The sequence below is a fragment of the Pristis pectinata genome, chromosome 12 (genome assembly GCF_009764475.1).
Source record: "Pristis pectinata isolate sPriPec2 chromosome 12, sPriPec2.1.pri, whole genome shotgun sequence".
NCBI lineage: Eukaryota > Metazoa > Chordata > Chondrichthyes > Rhinopristiformes > Pristidae > Pristis > Pristis pectinata.
This window is the reverse complement of record NC_067416.1, coordinates 38,906,853-38,925,444: the sequence shown is the minus strand read 5'-3', so window position 1 is coordinate 38,925,444 and position 18,592 is coordinate 38,906,853. Positions and strand designations below refer to the sequence as shown.

The window sequence follows — 18,592 nt, the reverse complement described above, 5'->3', positions numbered from 1 at the left end:
AAGAAATAGGAGCAGGAGTAGGCCATCTGGCCCGTCGAGCCTGCTCTGCCATTCAATACGATCATGGCTGATCTGGCCATAGACTCAGATCCACCTACCTGTCTTTTCCCCGTCACCCTTAATTCCCCGACTATGCAAAGATCTATCTAACTGTGTCTTAAATATACTTAATGAGGTAGCCTCCACTGCTTCCCTGGGCAGAGAATTCCACTGACTCACTACTCTCTGGGAAAAGCAGTTCCTCCTCATCTCCATCCTAAATTTACTCCCCCAAATCCTGAGGCTATGTCCCCTAGTTCTCGTCTCACCTATCAGTGGAAACAACCTTCCCACCTCTATCTTATTTATCCCTTTCATAATTTTATACGTTTCTATAAGATCCCCTCTCATTCTTCTGAATTCCAGCGAGTATAATCCCAGGCGACTCAATCTCTCCTCAAAGGCTAACTCCCTCATCTCCGGAAACAACCTGGTGAGCCTCCGCTGCACAGCCTCCAAAGCCAGTATATCCTTCCTCGAGTAAGGAGACCAGAACTGCACACAGTACTCCAGGTGTGGCCTCACCATTACCCTGTACAGTTGCAGCATAACTTCCCTGCTCTTAAATTCAGTCCCTCTAGCAATGACGGCCAACATTCCATTTGCCTTCTTGATAACTATTGCACCTGCAACCCAACCTTTTGCGATTCATGCACAGGCACTCCCACGTCCCTCTGCACAATAGCATGCTGCAATCTTTCACCATTTAAATAACAATCTGATCTTCTAATTTTCTTTCCAAAGTGGATGACCTTGCATTTACCAACATTGTACTACATCTGCCAGACCCTTGTTCACTCAAACTATCTATATCTCTCTGCAGACTCTTCACATCCTCTGCACAATTTGCTTTTCCACTCAACTTAGCGTCATCAGCAAACTTAATACACTACACTCGGTCCCCTCTTCCAAATCGTTAATGTACATCGTGAACAGTTGCGGGCCCAGCACTGACCCCTGCAGCACCCCGCTCACCACTGATCGCCAACCAGAGAAATGCCCATTTATCCCAACTCTCTGCCTTCTATTGGTTAACCAATCCTCTATCCACGCTAATACATTACCCCCAACTCCATGCATCCTTATCTTATGGATAGGTCTTTTATGCAGCACCTTATCAAATGCCTTCTAGAAATCTAAGTATACAACATCCACCTGTTGTATGCACTATTTAAAGAAAACTGGGTGTCTCCTGGTATCCTGACAAGGTTCTTCTATCATTCAAAGTAATAAAAAAACAAAATCACTTTGCTGTTTGTGAGATTGGGCACAACTTTGGTGCCGCATTTTTTAATTTGATCTTGGAGTGTAAGCCATCATTATTGGCAGCAAGGGCTGCCTACTGAGAGCACAGATTTAACCTTGTAACATGGATGGTCATCTGCAAGCCAGACTAGATAAAGATAGGATGTTTCCCTCTTTGAAGAACATTAATGAACACAAGATTTTGCAAGAATCCAACTGCATTCATGACCACTATTTAATGACAGTGCACAAAAGACCATTTATCTTGAATTCATTTCATATTTATCATAGTGAAATCCTGAACCCGTATCTAGCGCTGTAATGGATTCACTAATTACTGTTGCCACCCCTTTTCTTTTTTAACCCTATTTCCTGAATATTTCATTAAAAATGTTTCATAGGAAATATTTAGTTTTAATTCTGCCCAGGCCCAAGGTATACATCTATTCATAGCTGTTATATCACATCCAATTCAATTGACCAATTTAATGCAGAATATTTGTGCATTTGATTATATAGAACTCAAACTTGTTGTAGTTTTACAACCATAGAACAGAGAACATTGAACAAGGAAAATTGAACAGTATAGCACAGGGACCGGCCCTTTGGCCCACGACGTCTGTGCCAAACAAGATGCCAAATTAAACTAAAACTCTTCTGCCTGCATATGATCCATATCCTTCCATTCCCTGCATATTCATGTGTCTATCTAAAAGTCTTTTAAATGCCACTGTTGTATCTGCTTCTACCATTGCCCTTGGCAGCATGTTCCAGGCACCTACCACTCTGTGTAGAAACCTTGCCCTGCACATCTCCCTTAAATTTTCCACCTCTCACATTAAATGTATGTTCTCTAGTATCCAACATTTCTACCCTGGGATAAAAGATACTGACTATCTACCCTATGTATGCCTCTCATAATTTTATAAACCTCTATCAGGTCTCTCCTCAGCCTCTGATGCTCCAGAAAAAACAATATAATAACAAAACTTCTCACAGCTCACCACCCCCCCACCATTCCAGGTAAACCTCTTCTGCACCCTATCCAAATCTTCCACATCCTTCCTGTAACAGGGTGACCAGAAATGCACACAATAAATCCTAATATTGGTATTGGTATTAGTTTATTATTGTCACTTGTACCGAGGTACAGTGAAAAACTTGCATACTGTTCATACAGATCAATTCATTACACAGTGCATTGAGGTAGTACAGAGTGCACTGAGGTAGTACAGGGTAAAAACAATAACAGAATACAGAGTAAAGTGTCACAGCTACAGGGAAGTGCAGTGCAGGTAGACAATAAGGTGCAAGGTCACAACAAGGTAGATTGTGAGGTCAAGAGTCCATCTCATGGTATAAGGGAACCGTTCAATAGTCTTATCACAGTGGGGTAAAAGCTGTCCTTGAGCCTGGTGGTATGTGCCCTCAGGCTCCTGTATCTTCTGCCTGATGGGAGAGGGGAGAAGAGAGAATGATCTAGGTGGGTGGGGTCTTTGATTATGCTGGCTGCTTCACCAAGGCAGCGAGAGGTATAGACAATAAGTTAATATCTGCTCCTCCTCCTAATAAACCAAATGTCTGCCATCCTAACATTCCTTGCTTCATCTATTTCCCTTTTTGTTTCCTGAAATTATTCTTTCTTCCATTCCAACACCAATAACTTGCATTTATATAGCACCTTAACAAAATAAAATTTCCTGCCCTACTTCATAGATTTGTTATAAGGTGAAAATTGTCACTAAGCCTAATAAGGAGATGCTAAAGGTAAATAAAAGTCAGTCAAAGATTTTAAAGGGTATTTTACAGTAAGATTTAAAAGAGGAAGGATTTAGAAAGAGAATTTTAAATCTAAGGAACCGACAACTGACAGCTGAAGGAAATCAAGGATGAGCACCGAGTTGTTGAGTTCCAGTGTTCCATGTGCACCCTATAGTTTACCTCATTGTAGTGTATTTATACTGTTTTCTACACTAGGCATGCACTATATAAGTACAAGTTATTGATAAATCAGCTTTTAATTTTGTGAAAGTGAGAAACTGCAAACCTGAATATTGCCAAGCACTTCGCCTGTTACTTGACTCAGCACTGATTTGACATCATCTATGTTATAACATGCCAGAGGATCCTCAGTTGTGGAGTCTTTAACTTCTGTACCCTCCTCAGTCTCCGCCTCAACCTAGAAAAAGATGTCAGCCAGTAGATAATTTATCTAAACATGGGAATCTGTGAACAAATTCTTGATTAGCCATGAGCTTAGAAAACTGGGCAATACCTCAGTTTCTGGTTCCTCTGTTGACTGCTGTAGAACGAAGGATGAGTAGATATCCCAAGTTAAACTCTCCTCCAATGGTGAAGGGAACGGATCTGCTGACTTGATGACTTCAACCTCAAGCTTAAAACAAGGAGAAATATATTCTAAATTAAGATACTGTGTCCAGTTCTCCGAGCCATGATAAACATAAAAAAGATAAAGTTCAGCAAACAAATCACTAAACTTATCTGTATATGAAAATCAAAAAAAAACTTGCAGATTCTAGAAATCTCAAATAAAAACAGAAAATGCTGGAAGCGCTCAGCAGGTCAAGCAGCATCTGTGGAAACAGAATTAATATTTCAAGTTAGAGACTCTTCTCTAGAACTGGGGAAGACCTCTCTTTCTCAGTTCTGATGAAGGGTCTTGTACCTGAAACGTTAACTCTGTTCCTTTTTGCACAGATGCTACCTGATCTGCTGAGTGTTTCCAGCATAAACTTATCACTTCCTTACTTGCTTGAATCATAAAATGCTTCCAATAATTTGTACCTACTGAGGCTCACTTCTCTCATGGAGAACTCTGCTTTTCCTAGGTTTCTGCATCCCAGATATTTTCTACAGGATTACCTTCCAGATTGTTCAAATGCAATGAGCTTCCCTCATGTTCCAACTTCTGGCTGCTATGGGCCCAGCTCTCTTCTGCAGAGTCACAGAGCTAGTCACTCTATTCCTTGCCTGCATGCATGTATTTGAAACTTTCAACTCCCTCCGCTTCACTGCTCTGCTTTGGGCTCCATTTTCAGGTCCAAATTTTTCCACTGCATTCACACCTCTTTTCAATCCTCTTTTCCCAAATCACCTTCCAGAATGCTAGCCCTTATAATTTAATGAGAAGGAATACAGAAGAGACAGTCTAAAATCTGTCTGGCACTTCACATCAAATACGCAGTGAGGCAATAGGGCAGCACAGTGGCACAGCCAGTAGAGCTACTGTGTCACAACACCAGAGGCCTGGGTTCAATCCTGACCCCAGTTGCTGTCTGTGTGGAGCTTGCATGTTCTCCCTGTGACCTCATGGGTTTCCTCTGGGAGCTCTGGTTTCCTCCCACATCCCAAAGGTGAGCAAGCTGGTAGGTTAATTGGACACTGAAAATTGCCCCTAGTGTGTTAGTGAGTGGTAGAATCTGGGGGGAGTTAAGGGAATGTGGGGAAAATAATAAAATGGTATTACTGTAGGATTAGTGTAAATGGGTGGTTGATGGTTGGCATGGACTTGGTGGGCCAAAGGGCCTGTCTCTGTGCTGTGTCTCTCTATGACTCTGAGACACAAGTCATTTTAATACTTCCCACCCATGTTTATCCACTGCTTTGTTATGTTTTGGTCCTTGTTCATATAAGCCCATTGTTGTTGCAACAAGAACCCTCATCCTTACATTCTCTGGATCTCTATTGTTGCAGTTACTCCAAGCCCTAGATTTTGCAGCTCTCCCTTTAGTAAGTACCTTGGTCTGACTGTTTTACTTACTCAGAAGTGCACACTATCTATTCACAAGTCTTCTATTCCACCCCAACTCCTTTGCTTCTTCAATACATACATATATGTCCCTCTTTCACCCTCCCTTTAGTACCATTGCCATTCAACCCTCTTTTCCCTTCTGTAGAAAAAGAGATGTACTTATGCTGGCCTTCAATGTGAACCCAAACCACTTTACTGCCAATGAAGTACTCTAGAAGCATTGACCAACCAACTTGCTCACAGCAAATGCCCACATCCAACACTGTGATAATGATTAGATTGTCTGTTTCAGTGATGTTAGTTGGAAAGTACATATTGGCCAAGACACCAAGAGAACATCCTTGTTCTTCTTTTAATGGTGTGGTGAAGTCTTTTACCTTCGTCTGACGAAGCAGATGGGTTGTCGGTCTTATCCAAAAGATCACCTTTCTGACAGTGTTGTGCTCATTCAATACACTGTGGGATCTTTAGAACAGGACTTGAAATGATAATTTAACAGAATATGTGTTCAAATCTTTGAAACAGAGTTTGAACCAGAAACTTTGTGGCTCTGTTAATAAGTTATAACATTTATAAATTAAGATATGTCACAATTTATTCTTACATTATATATTTTCCTACTGATTAATTCAAAATTACTCAATAGGTTATAAAAAGCTTTGTGACTTTCCAAGTTTGTGAAAGACACTTTCTAATTCACTGTTCAGATATTGGTTGTTTTCATAATTTCCATTCCACCAATTGAATGTGGTAGTCTGCATTTCCTCTCCAGCAGGATGGAATTTCTACCCGAGTGATGTGGTGCTGGTGTCACCAGATCACCTGGGCTTTGGTATCATTTTAAATATTTAAATATGTTTTGTGGTACCAATAATGGGCTGAACCGTGCTGCTGCTATTTCAGTCAATGACTTGAAAGAGAACCGCTTGCTAGTTGCAGAGTGTAGGTCAGTTTATTCCTGTTATATGTGCTTGCCCACTGCAGCACAAAGATCAATTGCATCTGGCCCACTGCTCCTCAGCTGGACTTAATACTGAGTACAAGGTGGAGCATATTTTTGTCTTGAGCTGTGGGTCCAGATGCACCTGGTTCCTCAGCCTTACACCAGCCATGGCTGGCATAAATAGCCCATCCCCATTCATTTGAATGGAGAAAGCAACTGCCTTTCAAAATATGAATCAGGTTTATTATCACTGACATATGTCGTGAAATTTGTTGTTTTGCGGCAGCAGCCCAGTGCCAGACATAAAGACATAAAAAGTACTTTAAGTTACAAACATAAATAATGCAAAAGAGGAATAACAAAGTAGTGTTCATGAGTTCATGGAACATTCAGAAATCTGATGGCAGAGGGGAAGAAGCTGTTCCTGAAACGTTGAGTGTGGATCTTCAGGCTCCTGTACCTCCTCCCTGATGGTAGTAACGTGAAGAGAGTATGTCCCAGATGGTGAGGGTCCTTAATGATGGATGTTGCCTTCTTGAGGCACCATCTCTTGAAGATGTCCTCGATGGTGGGAAGGGTTGTGCCCGTGATGGAGCTGGCTGAGTCTACAACCCTCTGCAGCCTCTTGCGATCCTGCACATTGGAGTTTCCATACTAGGCCATGATGCAACCAGTCAGAATGGTCTCCACTGTACATCTGTAGAAGCTTGCAAGAGTCTTCGGTGACATACCAAATCTCCTCAAACTCCTAATGAAGTAGAGCCAGTGCCTTCTTCGCGATTGCATCAATGTGTTGCGCCCGAGATAGCTCCTTTGAGATGTTGATGCCTAGGAACTTGAAGCTGCTCACCCTTTCCACAACTGACCCCTCAATGAGGACTGGTGTGTGTTCTTCCGACTTCCCTTTCCCGAAGTCCACAATCAATTCCTTGGTCTGCTGACATTGAGTGCGAGGTTGTTGTTGTGACACCACTCAACCAGCCGATCTATCTCACTCCTGTATGCTTCCTCATTGCCATCTGAGACTCTGCCAACGTTGGTGGTGTCATCAGCAAATTTATACATGGCGTTTGAGCTGTGCCTAGCCACACAGTCATGAGTGGGCTAAGCACGCATCTTTGAGGTGCGCCTGTGTTGACTGTCAGCGAGGAGGAGATGCTACTACCAATCCGCACCTACTGTGGTCTCCCGATAAGGAAGTCGAGGATCCAGTTGCAGAGGGAGGTACAGAGGTCCAGGTTTTGAAGCTTGTTGATTAGTACTGAGGGGATAATGGTGTTGTATGCTGAGCTGTAATCGATAAACAGCAGCCTGACATCTATTCTGCTGAGGTCTAGATGCTCCAAAGCCCAGTGGAGAGCCAGTGAGATTGCATCCGCTGTAGACGAATTGTGACGGTAGGCAAATTGCAGCGGTTCCGGGTCCTTGCTCAGGCAGAAGTTAATTCTAGCCATGAACCAACCTCTCAAAGCACTTCATCAGAGTAGATGTGAGTGCTACTGGGCGATAGTCATTGAGGCAGCTCACCCTGTTCTTCTTGAGCACTGGTATGATTGCTGCCCTTTTGAAGCAGGTGGGAACCTCTGACTGCAACAGTGAGAGGTTGAAGATGTCCTTGAACATTCCAGTTTGTTGGTTGGCACAGATTTTCAATACCCTCGGGGCCTGACGCCTTGCGAGGGTTCACCCTCTTGAAGGATGTTCTGACATTGGCCTCTGAGACAGAGATCACAGGGTCGCTAGATGCACTCAACCAGCTGATCTATCTCACTCCTGTATACCTCCTCATTGCCATCTGAGATTCTGCCAACAACAGTGGTGTCATCAGCAAATTTATAGATGGCGTTTGAGTTGTGCCTAGCCATACAGTCATGAGTAGGCTAGATTCACTGGACCTAAGGGGCTGCAAGAAGCAAATGTGGCTTTTGGCTGCAGGAAGAGCACAGTGAGTGAGTGTTCAAAAGGGGGCTGGATAAGTACCTGAAAGGAAAGAACCTGTAGAGTTATGGGAACAGAGTGGGCAAGTGGGGCTCCCTGGATTCCTTCTATTTAGAGCATAGAGCACATTTGGACTCAATGAGCTGAATGGCCTTGTTCCATTGTGCATCATTACCAGAAAGTGAATAATAGTAAGTGTAAAATCCCATTCCTTAAGGCATCGGATATGGGAAATTATAAAACAAAATACATAATTGGGTTTTTTTGTGTCTCAAACAGTCTCAGTTCCTTTTTTTTGTTCCTCTTTTTGGACCTGATTTGACTTGATTTCCCACTCTTTCTCATAGATCATTTCTCAATAATTTCATCTCACTGGTTAAGAGGAAACATTGTTATTCTCATTTTTCACCAACTATTCCACTTTCCTCACTCCATCATTATCAGCTCCTACACTGCATGAATATGTTTAACTGCAGGGCATGTTGCAGGATTCTCTACTCCAGCAAAATCTGGGGCATTTGCTGCAGCCTTCTGCTGCTATTTGCACCTGACCTTTGGATTCAGCTTTATGGCTGAACTGTAGGGACAGATATCTGTTTTTTTTACTGCAGGATACAGCAACTGATTCCATCAGGGACCACAGTGTTGCCTCCACTCCAGGTTCCACCAATAAAAGGGAATAGAATATAAGTCCCACATGCTATTATGGTGTCTGTTTTGAGCATTCAATGTTTCCTCCAATTTCCCAATGCACAGTAACCCTGGACCCTAATGAATGCAGCAGTAAACAGGTGTCCAGCATCATTGTTGAAATATATGATTTATAATTTTACTTATAATTTGAAATTATAACAGGAGGAAGAAAGATCAGCTGGCAGTTGCATAGCACATGCTTATTGAGAATTTTGCAACTGAAAATCAATTTAACCCAGGGTAAATCTTGAAGGTGCTTTAGAATTTCTAGACATCTGTGTGTTTCTGCTTGTGAATTCATCTGCAAAGAATATTTAAACCATCCTCTGCACAGCACATATGAATTTGGCACTATGTGGCATGAATTTTACATGGAGATGTGCATGCAAACATGAAAGTCTGGAAGTCGCAGTCAGCAGCTCGCCACTGGATGGCTGACTGCACGTTGTTGTTTGACTCCTCATAGAGTTCATAATGGGAGTGGGAACTAGAGTAACATGATCAGGACTTCTTGAAGAATCTGCACTGAATATGAGCAATTGTTTTCTTCATCTTGGTTTAAGTGGGACAGAATAAGAGTCTCAGGTAAGTGTTCATCATGTAAAGTCTTTTGGTGTAAAAAATGCACTTTATAACCTTTTTATTTTTAAAGGTATATTTTAAAAATATATAAAGTAAAAAAGTACAAGTAGTTCTGACGCTTATCGCACATTTTCAGCATTTAGTTGATTTCTCTGTCCTGGTATTTCAGATTTCAGTCATCTCCTCCTATTTATACCTCCACTAGACATAGCTTTACTGTCCTTTTTCAGATGATTTGATGAGGGCAGGGCAGTAGATGTGGTCTATGTGGACTTCAGTAAGGCCTTTGATAAGGTTCCGCATGGTAGACTGCTACGGAAAGTTAGATCGCACGGGACCCATGGAGAGCTGGCTAATTGGATACAGAATTGGCTGGATGGTAGGAAGCAGAGATTGATGGTGGAAGGTTGTTTTACAGAATGGAGGCCCATTACTAGTGGTGTTCCCCAGGGCTTGGTGCTAGGCCCATTGCTATTTGTCATCTATATCAATGATTTGGATTCGAATGTACAAGGCATAGTTAGTAAGTTTGCAGATGTCATTAAAATAGGTGGTGTCATTCACAGTGAAGATGGTTATCAGGATTTAGAGAGGGATCTTAGTCAGCTGGGTAAGTGGGCTGAGGAATGGCAAATGGAGTTTAATTTGGATAAATGTGATGTGTTGAATTTTGGGAAAACAAATGAAGCTAGGAATTTCACAGTGAATGGTAGGGCCTTGGGGAGTGTTATAGAACAGAGGGATCTAGGAGTACAAGTACATTGTTCCCTGGATGTGGTGTCACAGGTAGACAGGGTGGTGGAGAAAGTTTTTGGCACAATGGCCTTCATTAGTCAGGGCACTGAGTATAGAAGTTGGGATGTTACTGTATGTTGCAGTTGTACAAGACGTTCGTGAGGTCACATTTGGAATATTGTGTTTGGTTTTGGTCACCCTGCTATAGGAAAAATGCCATTCAGCTGGAAAGAGTGCAGAGGAGATATATGACGATGTTGCTGAGACTTGAGGGACTGAGTTATGGAGAGAGGCTGAACAGGTTGGGACTTCTTTCATTGAAGTGTAGGAGAATGAGGGGTGATCTTATAGAGGTGTATAAAATTATGAGGGGCATAGACAGGGTGAATCCACACAGTCTTTTTCCCAGGGTTGGGGAATCAAGAACTAGATGGCATAGGTTGGAGGTGAGAGGGGAGAGATTTAATAGGAACCTGAGGGGCAACTTTTTCAAGCAGAGGGCGGTAAGTATGTGGAATGAGCTGCCAGAGGAAGTGGCTTGGATAGGTACATTAACAACACTTAAAATGTACTTGGACAGGTACATGGATAGGAAAACTTTAGGGGAATATGGGCCAAATGTAAGGAAATGGGACTAGCTTAGGTGGGAATTTTGGTCAGCATAGACCAGTTGGGCTGAGGGCCTATTTCCGTGCTGTATGACTATATGATTCCATCACCAGTTCTCTCTGTTCTCGAAACTACTACAAACTTCACATTTTGTTCTCTCCCCACCTCCTCACATCTTTCTCTCCAACATAGAAACTTGTTTCATTTGCAACCTTTCCCAGTTCTGATGAAAGGTTTTACTCTCTCCATAGCCGCTGTCCAACTTACTCAGCTTTTCCAGCATTTTTTTGTTATTATGTTTTAAAATAACATTGAAAAAAAGGAAAACCCTAAATAGAAATATTAAATATTTTAAACCATCTAAAACATATTAATAACCAAGACATTTTTATAAAAATAAAAAGTTATAAAGTGCATTTTTCACACAAAAAGACTTTACATGACAAACTCTTAGCTGATACTTTTATTCTGTTCCACTTAAGCCAAAATGAAGAGAACAATTGCTCTTATCTGTTGCAGGATTCTTCAATAAGTCCTGATCATAAGTGTAGAGCATGTTGCTCCAGTTCCCACTTCCATGCTGAACTCCATGAGGAGTCAAGCATTAAGGTGCAGTCAGCTGTCCAATGGCAAACTGTTGACTGCAACTTCCAGATGTTCATGGTTGCATGCACATCTCCATGTAAAATTCATGCCTATATGGTGCAGTTTAACAGAGTACAGTTTAAATATTCCTCTGCAGATGATTTCACACATTGAGGTCTTCAGTCAGCTGATTTTTTATTATCTATTTCTCTTAATAGCTGTAGATAATGGAAAAAATAGATTAAGTTAATTTTGTCATAATATTTTTAAAGTACCATAGCTAAATGATGGCAAAACTCCAAATATATGAACTAATCACATTACAATTTCCTAATCTGAGTAAATATGCTTGTTGCGATAGAGTACAGTTATATGTCACCACACTTAGGGATATAAACAATCAGTCATTATCAGTTTATCACCATCACCAACTCAAACCCACGTGACATATTTGAGTCTAATGAAATTATTTCTAAACCAGTTATTCTAAAATGATCCCTTGTAGCGACTCACTGCACCGCCATCAAACCGGCTCCCAACATCGCGAACGTCATAGGAGGCCCCGATCCAAGATGGCGCGGGGCCCTCCTTCTTCCCTATCGTCGGGCTAGGAAAGCCCGTGCGTGGGAAGGTCAGGTGACCCACGCGTGACATCAGCACGGGAACTGTAGCGCGGGAAGTTTTGGGATATTAAAGGTACACCGCACCCCTGTCGTTCATTCAACTTCTGATTTCGAACCAGAGATTCTGTGTCTTCATTTTGTAGTGTGTAGCTAGCAGCTACACCCTAACAAATATATCCTGAAGTAAATATAATCTGTCCTTGGTAGATATTTTATCTCAATCTTGGTATTGTATTATAAAGCACATGGATAAAAGGCATGATTCATCTTCATTTCTATGTTGCTGACTGTGCAAAGAGATACTTCAGAGTACTTAACAGTCAATATGTATCGATCTACAAGCTGAGGTGGAGTTGAGTGGAAGAGAGTCATGTTGAAACAAAGCTATGGGTTAAAGCTAGATGTCAGATAGGTGTTGCAGTAAAAAATATTGACTGTTTTATTAAACAGTTCAACAATATTCAATCTTTTGTAAATATTGATACATTGCTCTTAAACCTTTTAAAGTTTCCAAAGCAATTTGTGCACAATATTCATGCGATCTAATACTGTAATATTTGTTAAATTCTTTCAATAAAATTCAAACATCCTTCACTTATTTGTCAAATGCAATTAGATAATCTATGGTTAGACTATCAAATCCTTCTATTCTTAAAAGTTAATTAAATATCCAGCTAACGACCAACATTTCACAATTTTATTGGACAATAATTGAATTAACAGTGATTTGTATTTATTTTTAATTGTCAAATGGTTTTTGGAGACAATAAATGAGCTTTTGTCAAATATTTTAATGAATATATTGACAATTTAGAAGAGTTAATCAACTTAAACTGGGAAGTAAAAGGCTTAAGAGTTCATAACCTCGGTTGACACAAAGGCAGGAAAGAGTCTGGACTTCATCCAGAGTTTAGTGCCCTTCTTCGAATTATCGCACTATTTCCTTGAACTTCAGAAAGGCTGATTTCACACAGCATATGCCAGTGCCTCTCAATCATCAAAAGAAAACTGCTGTCTAAAAACTAAACCAATGTGGGTGCATGTAGAGGATAATTAAGATATCTTTCAATCAAAGTAACATAGAAAAATGGTTTCTCAAAATCTTGTTTTTGAAGGGAAGCTAAGTCTAAAAACAACAGGAAGTTTCCCACCAAGCACACAATTTTTTGTGAGTTGCGTCATAATTATTGAAATAAGTGTGAAATGATAATCCAAAAGACTAGATGAAATGGATAACTTTTCTACTTTTACAAATGCTTCAAGAAATAATTTCATAAAATAAACAGCAGAAAACCATTGCATGCTGACAATTACACCCCCCACAAGCTTCTGCCCATCTTCATCTAACTCTGTCACTATAGCTTTTTAATCTTATTTTCCCCTTCGGGCTTGCCTAGACTCATTTTGAATGCATCCACATTTGTTGAGTTGGCCAAATCCGACAGCAGCACATTATATATTCACACCATTCGTTAGGTGAAAGAAGTTTCTTTTTAATTCTCTCTGATTTCTTGATCGTTCTTATATTGTTGGCCTCTAATTTTGCTTTTCTCCAAGCAGAAACACTCTGGTCTGATAACTCAATCACATAATTCTGTTTTTTTTCAACATTATGCAGTTGAAAATTAGCTTTACTTTGAGTAAAATGTGATAATAACACTGCTGTGTTATTTTGCGTTACTTCAGAATTTTGACAGGGCATTTCCCAGAGTGGTTCACGCATGTGTGCCTGAGGAGGTTTCCAAGTTGGGTCATGCACAGGATGATGCTATTTTCCGTACCATGACATTCTGCTGCATTGCAGAAGAAATTTGGCCCAGCTGACCCAAGAGTGACAATGAAAGTCAAAAAATGCAGATGCTGGACATCTGAAATAAAAACAGAAAATGCTGGAAATGCCCAACAGGTCAGGCAGCATGACATTTTTAGATAAAAATACCTTTGTCAGAACTGGAAAAGAGGGAAAACCAAGTTAGTTTTAAGTTTGCAGAGAAGTGGTGGAAGGGATGATTAGGACAAAGGGAATAGCTGCGATAGGATGAGGCTAGGGTCAATGGGGCAGTTAGATAGTGATTAAAATAGACAAAAAAACTTAAAGTTCATCAAATGGCAGGGTTTTGGGACATGCCCAACAGGTCAGGCTTTACTAATGGAGAAAAAAAAGACTGAGAAAAATCATGTGTGAAAAATCATGTCTCATGAATTTGATTCAGTTTTTTGAAAAGGTCACCAAGAAGATTGATGAGGGCAGGGCAGTAGACATTGTTTACATGGTCTTTAGCAAGGCCTTTGACAAGGTCCTACATGGTAGGCTGGTCTGGCAGGTTAGAACACATGGGATCCAGGATGAACTAGCCAATTGAATACACAGCTAGCTTGGTGGAAGGAGACAGAGAGTGGTAGGGTTGTTTTTCATTTTGGAGGCCTGTGACAGATGGTGTGCCACAGAGATCCGTGCTGGGTCCTCTGTTGTTTGCCATATACATTAATAATTTGGATGGGAGTGTAGGTGGCATGATTAATAAGTTTGAAAATGACACCAAAATTGGTGATATAGTAGACAGTAAAGAAGGTTGTCTAAGGTTATAACAGGATATAGATCAATTGGGAAAGTGGGCAAGAGTATTGTAGATAGATTTTAACTCAGACAAGTGTAGAGTGATGCATTTTGGGAAGTTCAACCAAGGTAGGCCTTACACAGTGAATGACATGGCCTTGGGGAGTGTTGTTGAATAGAGAGACCTTGGGATACAAGAACATAGTTCCCTGAAAGTGGCAACACAGGTTGACTGGGTGGCAAAGAAGGCGTATGGCATACTTGCTTTTATTGACTGAGGCACTGAGTACAAGAGTTGGTACAAAATGTTACAGTTGTACAAAACGTTGGTTAGGCCACACTTGGAGTATCGTGTGCAGTTTTGGTTGCCACACTCAGGGAAGGATGTGATTAAGTAAGGGAGGGTGCAGAGAAGATTCGCAAGGATGTTGCCTGGAGTTATAAGGAGAGATTGGATAGGCTGGGTCTGTTTAACCTGGAGCAAAGGGGCCTGAGACTTGACCTGTGGTATATAAAATTATGAGAGGCTGTTTCCCACAGTAGGAGTGTCTAAAACTAGACGGCACAGGCTTAAGGTAAGAGGGAGGTGGTTTAAAGGGGACCTGAGGAGACCAGAGGGCACAAAAAGTAGTTGGTATCTAGAATGAGCTGCCAGAGGAGGTCGTGGAAGCAGGAACAATACTTAAGTGGCATCAGGACAGGTACTTGAATGAGCAAGGCAGAGAGGGCTATAGAATTAATGCATGCAAGTGGGATTAGTGTAAACAGGCAAGATGGTCGGCCAAAAGGCCTGTTTCTATGCTGTACACTTAGATGATTACTGCCCCATCCCAACCACAAACTTCTCTTCCTTGCCCCAATATATTAGTCATTCCACATCTCCTTCCCAGCCTCAGCCACTTATCCTGGTGTCTGATCTAACTCCAAGCCCAAATCTTTGGGTTTCAGCCACAGGCTCTCTCCCTCTTGAATGGCATAGTTTCTATTATGAGAAAAATGCAATGCCTATTTAGTGGTGGACCAATAACCTAACCCACCGACTTTAGGCACAGAAGAACCTCTAAGCTTCTCTCTGTGTCTTCTCTATCACAACCTCTAATAATTTTGAAGATCTCTCTTGTATGACACCACAGCTTTGTTATTTTGAGAGATAAAAGACTCAGCCTGTTCATCCTTTTCAGGAAGATTTAATTTTGTACTTCTGGCACTTTTATGTTTTATGTACCTTCTCCAGCAACTCTATATCCTTTTTTATAATAATCAGAATTTTATGTACTCTTTCATGTGCCGTCTAACCAAATTTCAACACTAATTCAATATACATTTCTAGAGCTCTAGAATTAACTCTAGTACTTGGTTTCCTTTTTTTTTGAGACCTTTTAAACCTATATCCCCACTTTTGTGATTTATATGTTTGTAAGGCAAAATCTCCTTAATTTTTGAACATAAACATATAGTTTTATATCAGTTTTGATACAATATGTGTAATTCCTTTGATGATGGTTGAATAATAACTATGAGTATTGAATATGGCAGATAAGCTACATACAGTAAAACAACGATCTCACACATCTAAGCTAATCTCATCTGGGCTCACAGTAAGAGACCTACATTAATCTCTTTGTCCCAGGGAGAAAGATGATATTGGCATTTTTGAAGTTACATATTACTGACCTTAGTATCCAGAATCTCTAGGTCAGGAGTATGATGGAAAAGGAACTCGTACAGTCTATAATGCTGAAATAAACTAGGAAATAAACACAGTTAATGCAAAATAGCCTAAGGCTTCCTAAAATAAAATTATACATTGTGCAATATTTAGAAATGAAATTATATTAAATGTACATGAAATATAGCCCAAAGGCCAAAACCTGTCTGTCGAAGACAAGCAATAAAACTGTAAGGTTTTCAGAAATGTGACACAAAGGTAAGTCTTTATTGATCAATGGTGTGATGTTATTATTGATCAAGTGGTTGATGTTATTTGTTGACCAGAAAATGCAAACCTGAACTTTAAGGCGATAAGTAGCTGAACTTTAAGGCTAGAAATAGTTACAGGTTCAAACGTACTCTGTGCTCAGTACAGTCAGAGGCATAGCCTAGGCCCAAGAATTGGTCACAGTCTCCCTACATTGGGTAGAGAAAAGTTGTTCATTGTCCTCTTTCCTGATCATTCTCTTAAGATCTGAGGATCCTAACACATGAGCAGACGATGGAGTTGATTATGATGTACTCTGCAGTTTAATCACATTCCAAACCTTGTTATTTAGGGTCTTGCATGAAGGATCAATACTTGCATAGGGAACTGTCATTCTACCCTGATAGTAACTTTTGTTGTGCTGTGAATCATGATTTATTTACAACTTAGTTTCCTATTATCAGAAATTTTGGAAGGATCAGTTTTCTCAATCATTTTTTTTCATGGAAATAACCCAATATCCATCCCAAACCTTTGCTTGCTAATATTTGCAGCCTTTATTTATGGTCTTCACCCTTTATTCAGTGCATTTAATTCCAATTGCACTTAATTCCATAGCCTGCACCCTTTATTCGGTGCACTTAATTCCAATTCTCTTACAATGAAATTAAATGGAAGGGAACGAGAGTAAAATTCAACAAAGCACAAAGACTTTCAGGAAAAGAGCAAAAGAAGAAAGTAAGGGAAAAAGAGACCCATAAATACATAAATGCCACCTTGACTCAAACCCAAATTATGCAAGAACTACAAAGGGGAGAACTATAGACTATAAAGAGGCAGAATTTAATAGAAATAAGTGTATACTGATAGTTGGTATTGAATTAATTAGATTCATTGGGAAACTAGGTTGGTGAACTTTTACGTAATTCTTTTAAACACATTCGGGTCTTTGGATTTTGTTGGGAAAGTAAGAATTCCTGACAGCATTGAGGTAAGAATACTTTAAACATTAAAAAAAGCCCTAGTTATTCATCCCTCCATTAAACTATTTTTAAAGATACAAACAGCAAGAGATTGACTTGAGAACTAGTAGAAACCAAATTATTTCTCTCAATTAGAATTTGGGTCTCAAGCAGAAAGTCCAGCCCAGGATGAGTTGCAACAAATTAGATAAACTGCACATTTAAGGGTCAATGACTAGATATCAGTGTCACAAGCATGCAAGTTGAACATATTCTGATTGACGTAAGGTATCTCTTAAACAAGTTCTACATAAAAACAAAATAAATAAGGTCTTCAGCTGGGGAGGATTTAGAAAAGCAATCTAAATGAAAATACAGTATAATTTCTACTATTTTCTATTGTTCATTATATTTAAATACAGGAAGGTTCAGCAATGTTGTCTATGTGTTTACTAACTTTCTGCAATTGAAGAATCTACTGTTGACTCTCAAATTATCATTTTCAAGTTGCAGACATGGTCTCTGATTGCCAGATATGCTGTTTATATGTGGTATTCCCACAGATCTGTGCACGTAGCTATCTCATTTCCTCTTAAATCATTTTATCTGGCCTGTAATCTATCAATTGTTATTCCCATTAAGGTATATATTCCCAAAAGATCTGTTCTCCCTCTCTCACTATTTCCTCTTCATATCAGTGACACTTTGCACTCATTATATCACTTCAATAAGAGGTTTGTGTGCAAAATTAAAGCTCATGGGATTGGGGTTTATATGGGACTGGCACGGAATGAGAAATGATTGACAGACAGGAAACTGAGTGGGAATAAACACCTCTTTTTATCCCCCATTGCGATCAGTGCTTGGGCCTCAGCTATTCGCAATATGTAACAATGATTTGGATGAGGAAACTAAATATAATATCCACATGTTTACTGATAACACAAAGTTGTAACGCAATGTGCGCTGTAAGGAGGATGCAAAACTGCTCCAATGTGATCTAGACAAGTTGGGTAAGCAAACTACATGGCAGATGCATCTTAATGTGGATAAACGTGAGGTATTTATCTTGCTGTATTTTCCTTGGTCCTGCTTTAATGAAATTATAGCATTCGCATCAATAACAATGAATCATGTGGTAGTGATTCCCAAATTCTAAACAATTTCTGGGTAAAAAAACATCATGAATTTGCCATTGAATTTATTAGGGATGATCTCATATTTATAAATTGTAATTTTGGCTTTTCCAGAAAGCATAACCTGCAGTTTGAATATTAGAATATAGAGCATAGAACAATACAGCATAGGAACAGGCCCTTTGGCCCACAATGTTGTGCCAAACTAATTAAACTAGTAATTAAATGCCTAACTAAACTAATCCCTTCTGCCTA

The 18,592-nt window shown here is 40.0% G+C and overlaps 1 protein-coding gene across 1 annotated transcript in view; it reads right to left on the bottom strand.

The window, feature by feature from the left end:
• Positions 1-18,592, bottom strand: part of cabcoco1 (ciliary associated calcium binding coiled-coil 1) — an 81,218-nt gene that overhangs the window by 11,735 nt on the left and 50,891 nt on the right. Inside the window, exons 5-7 of the mRNA XM_052027767.1 lie at positions 15,996-16,068; positions 3,560-3,679; positions 3,332-3,463 (exon numbers count right to left, since the gene is read on the bottom strand). Coding sequence (XP_051883727.1) covers positions 3,332-3,463; positions 3,560-3,679; positions 15,996-16,068 — 325 coding nt within the window. The remainder of the gene's footprint in view (positions 1-3,331; positions 3,464-3,559; positions 3,680-15,995; positions 16,069-18,592) is intronic.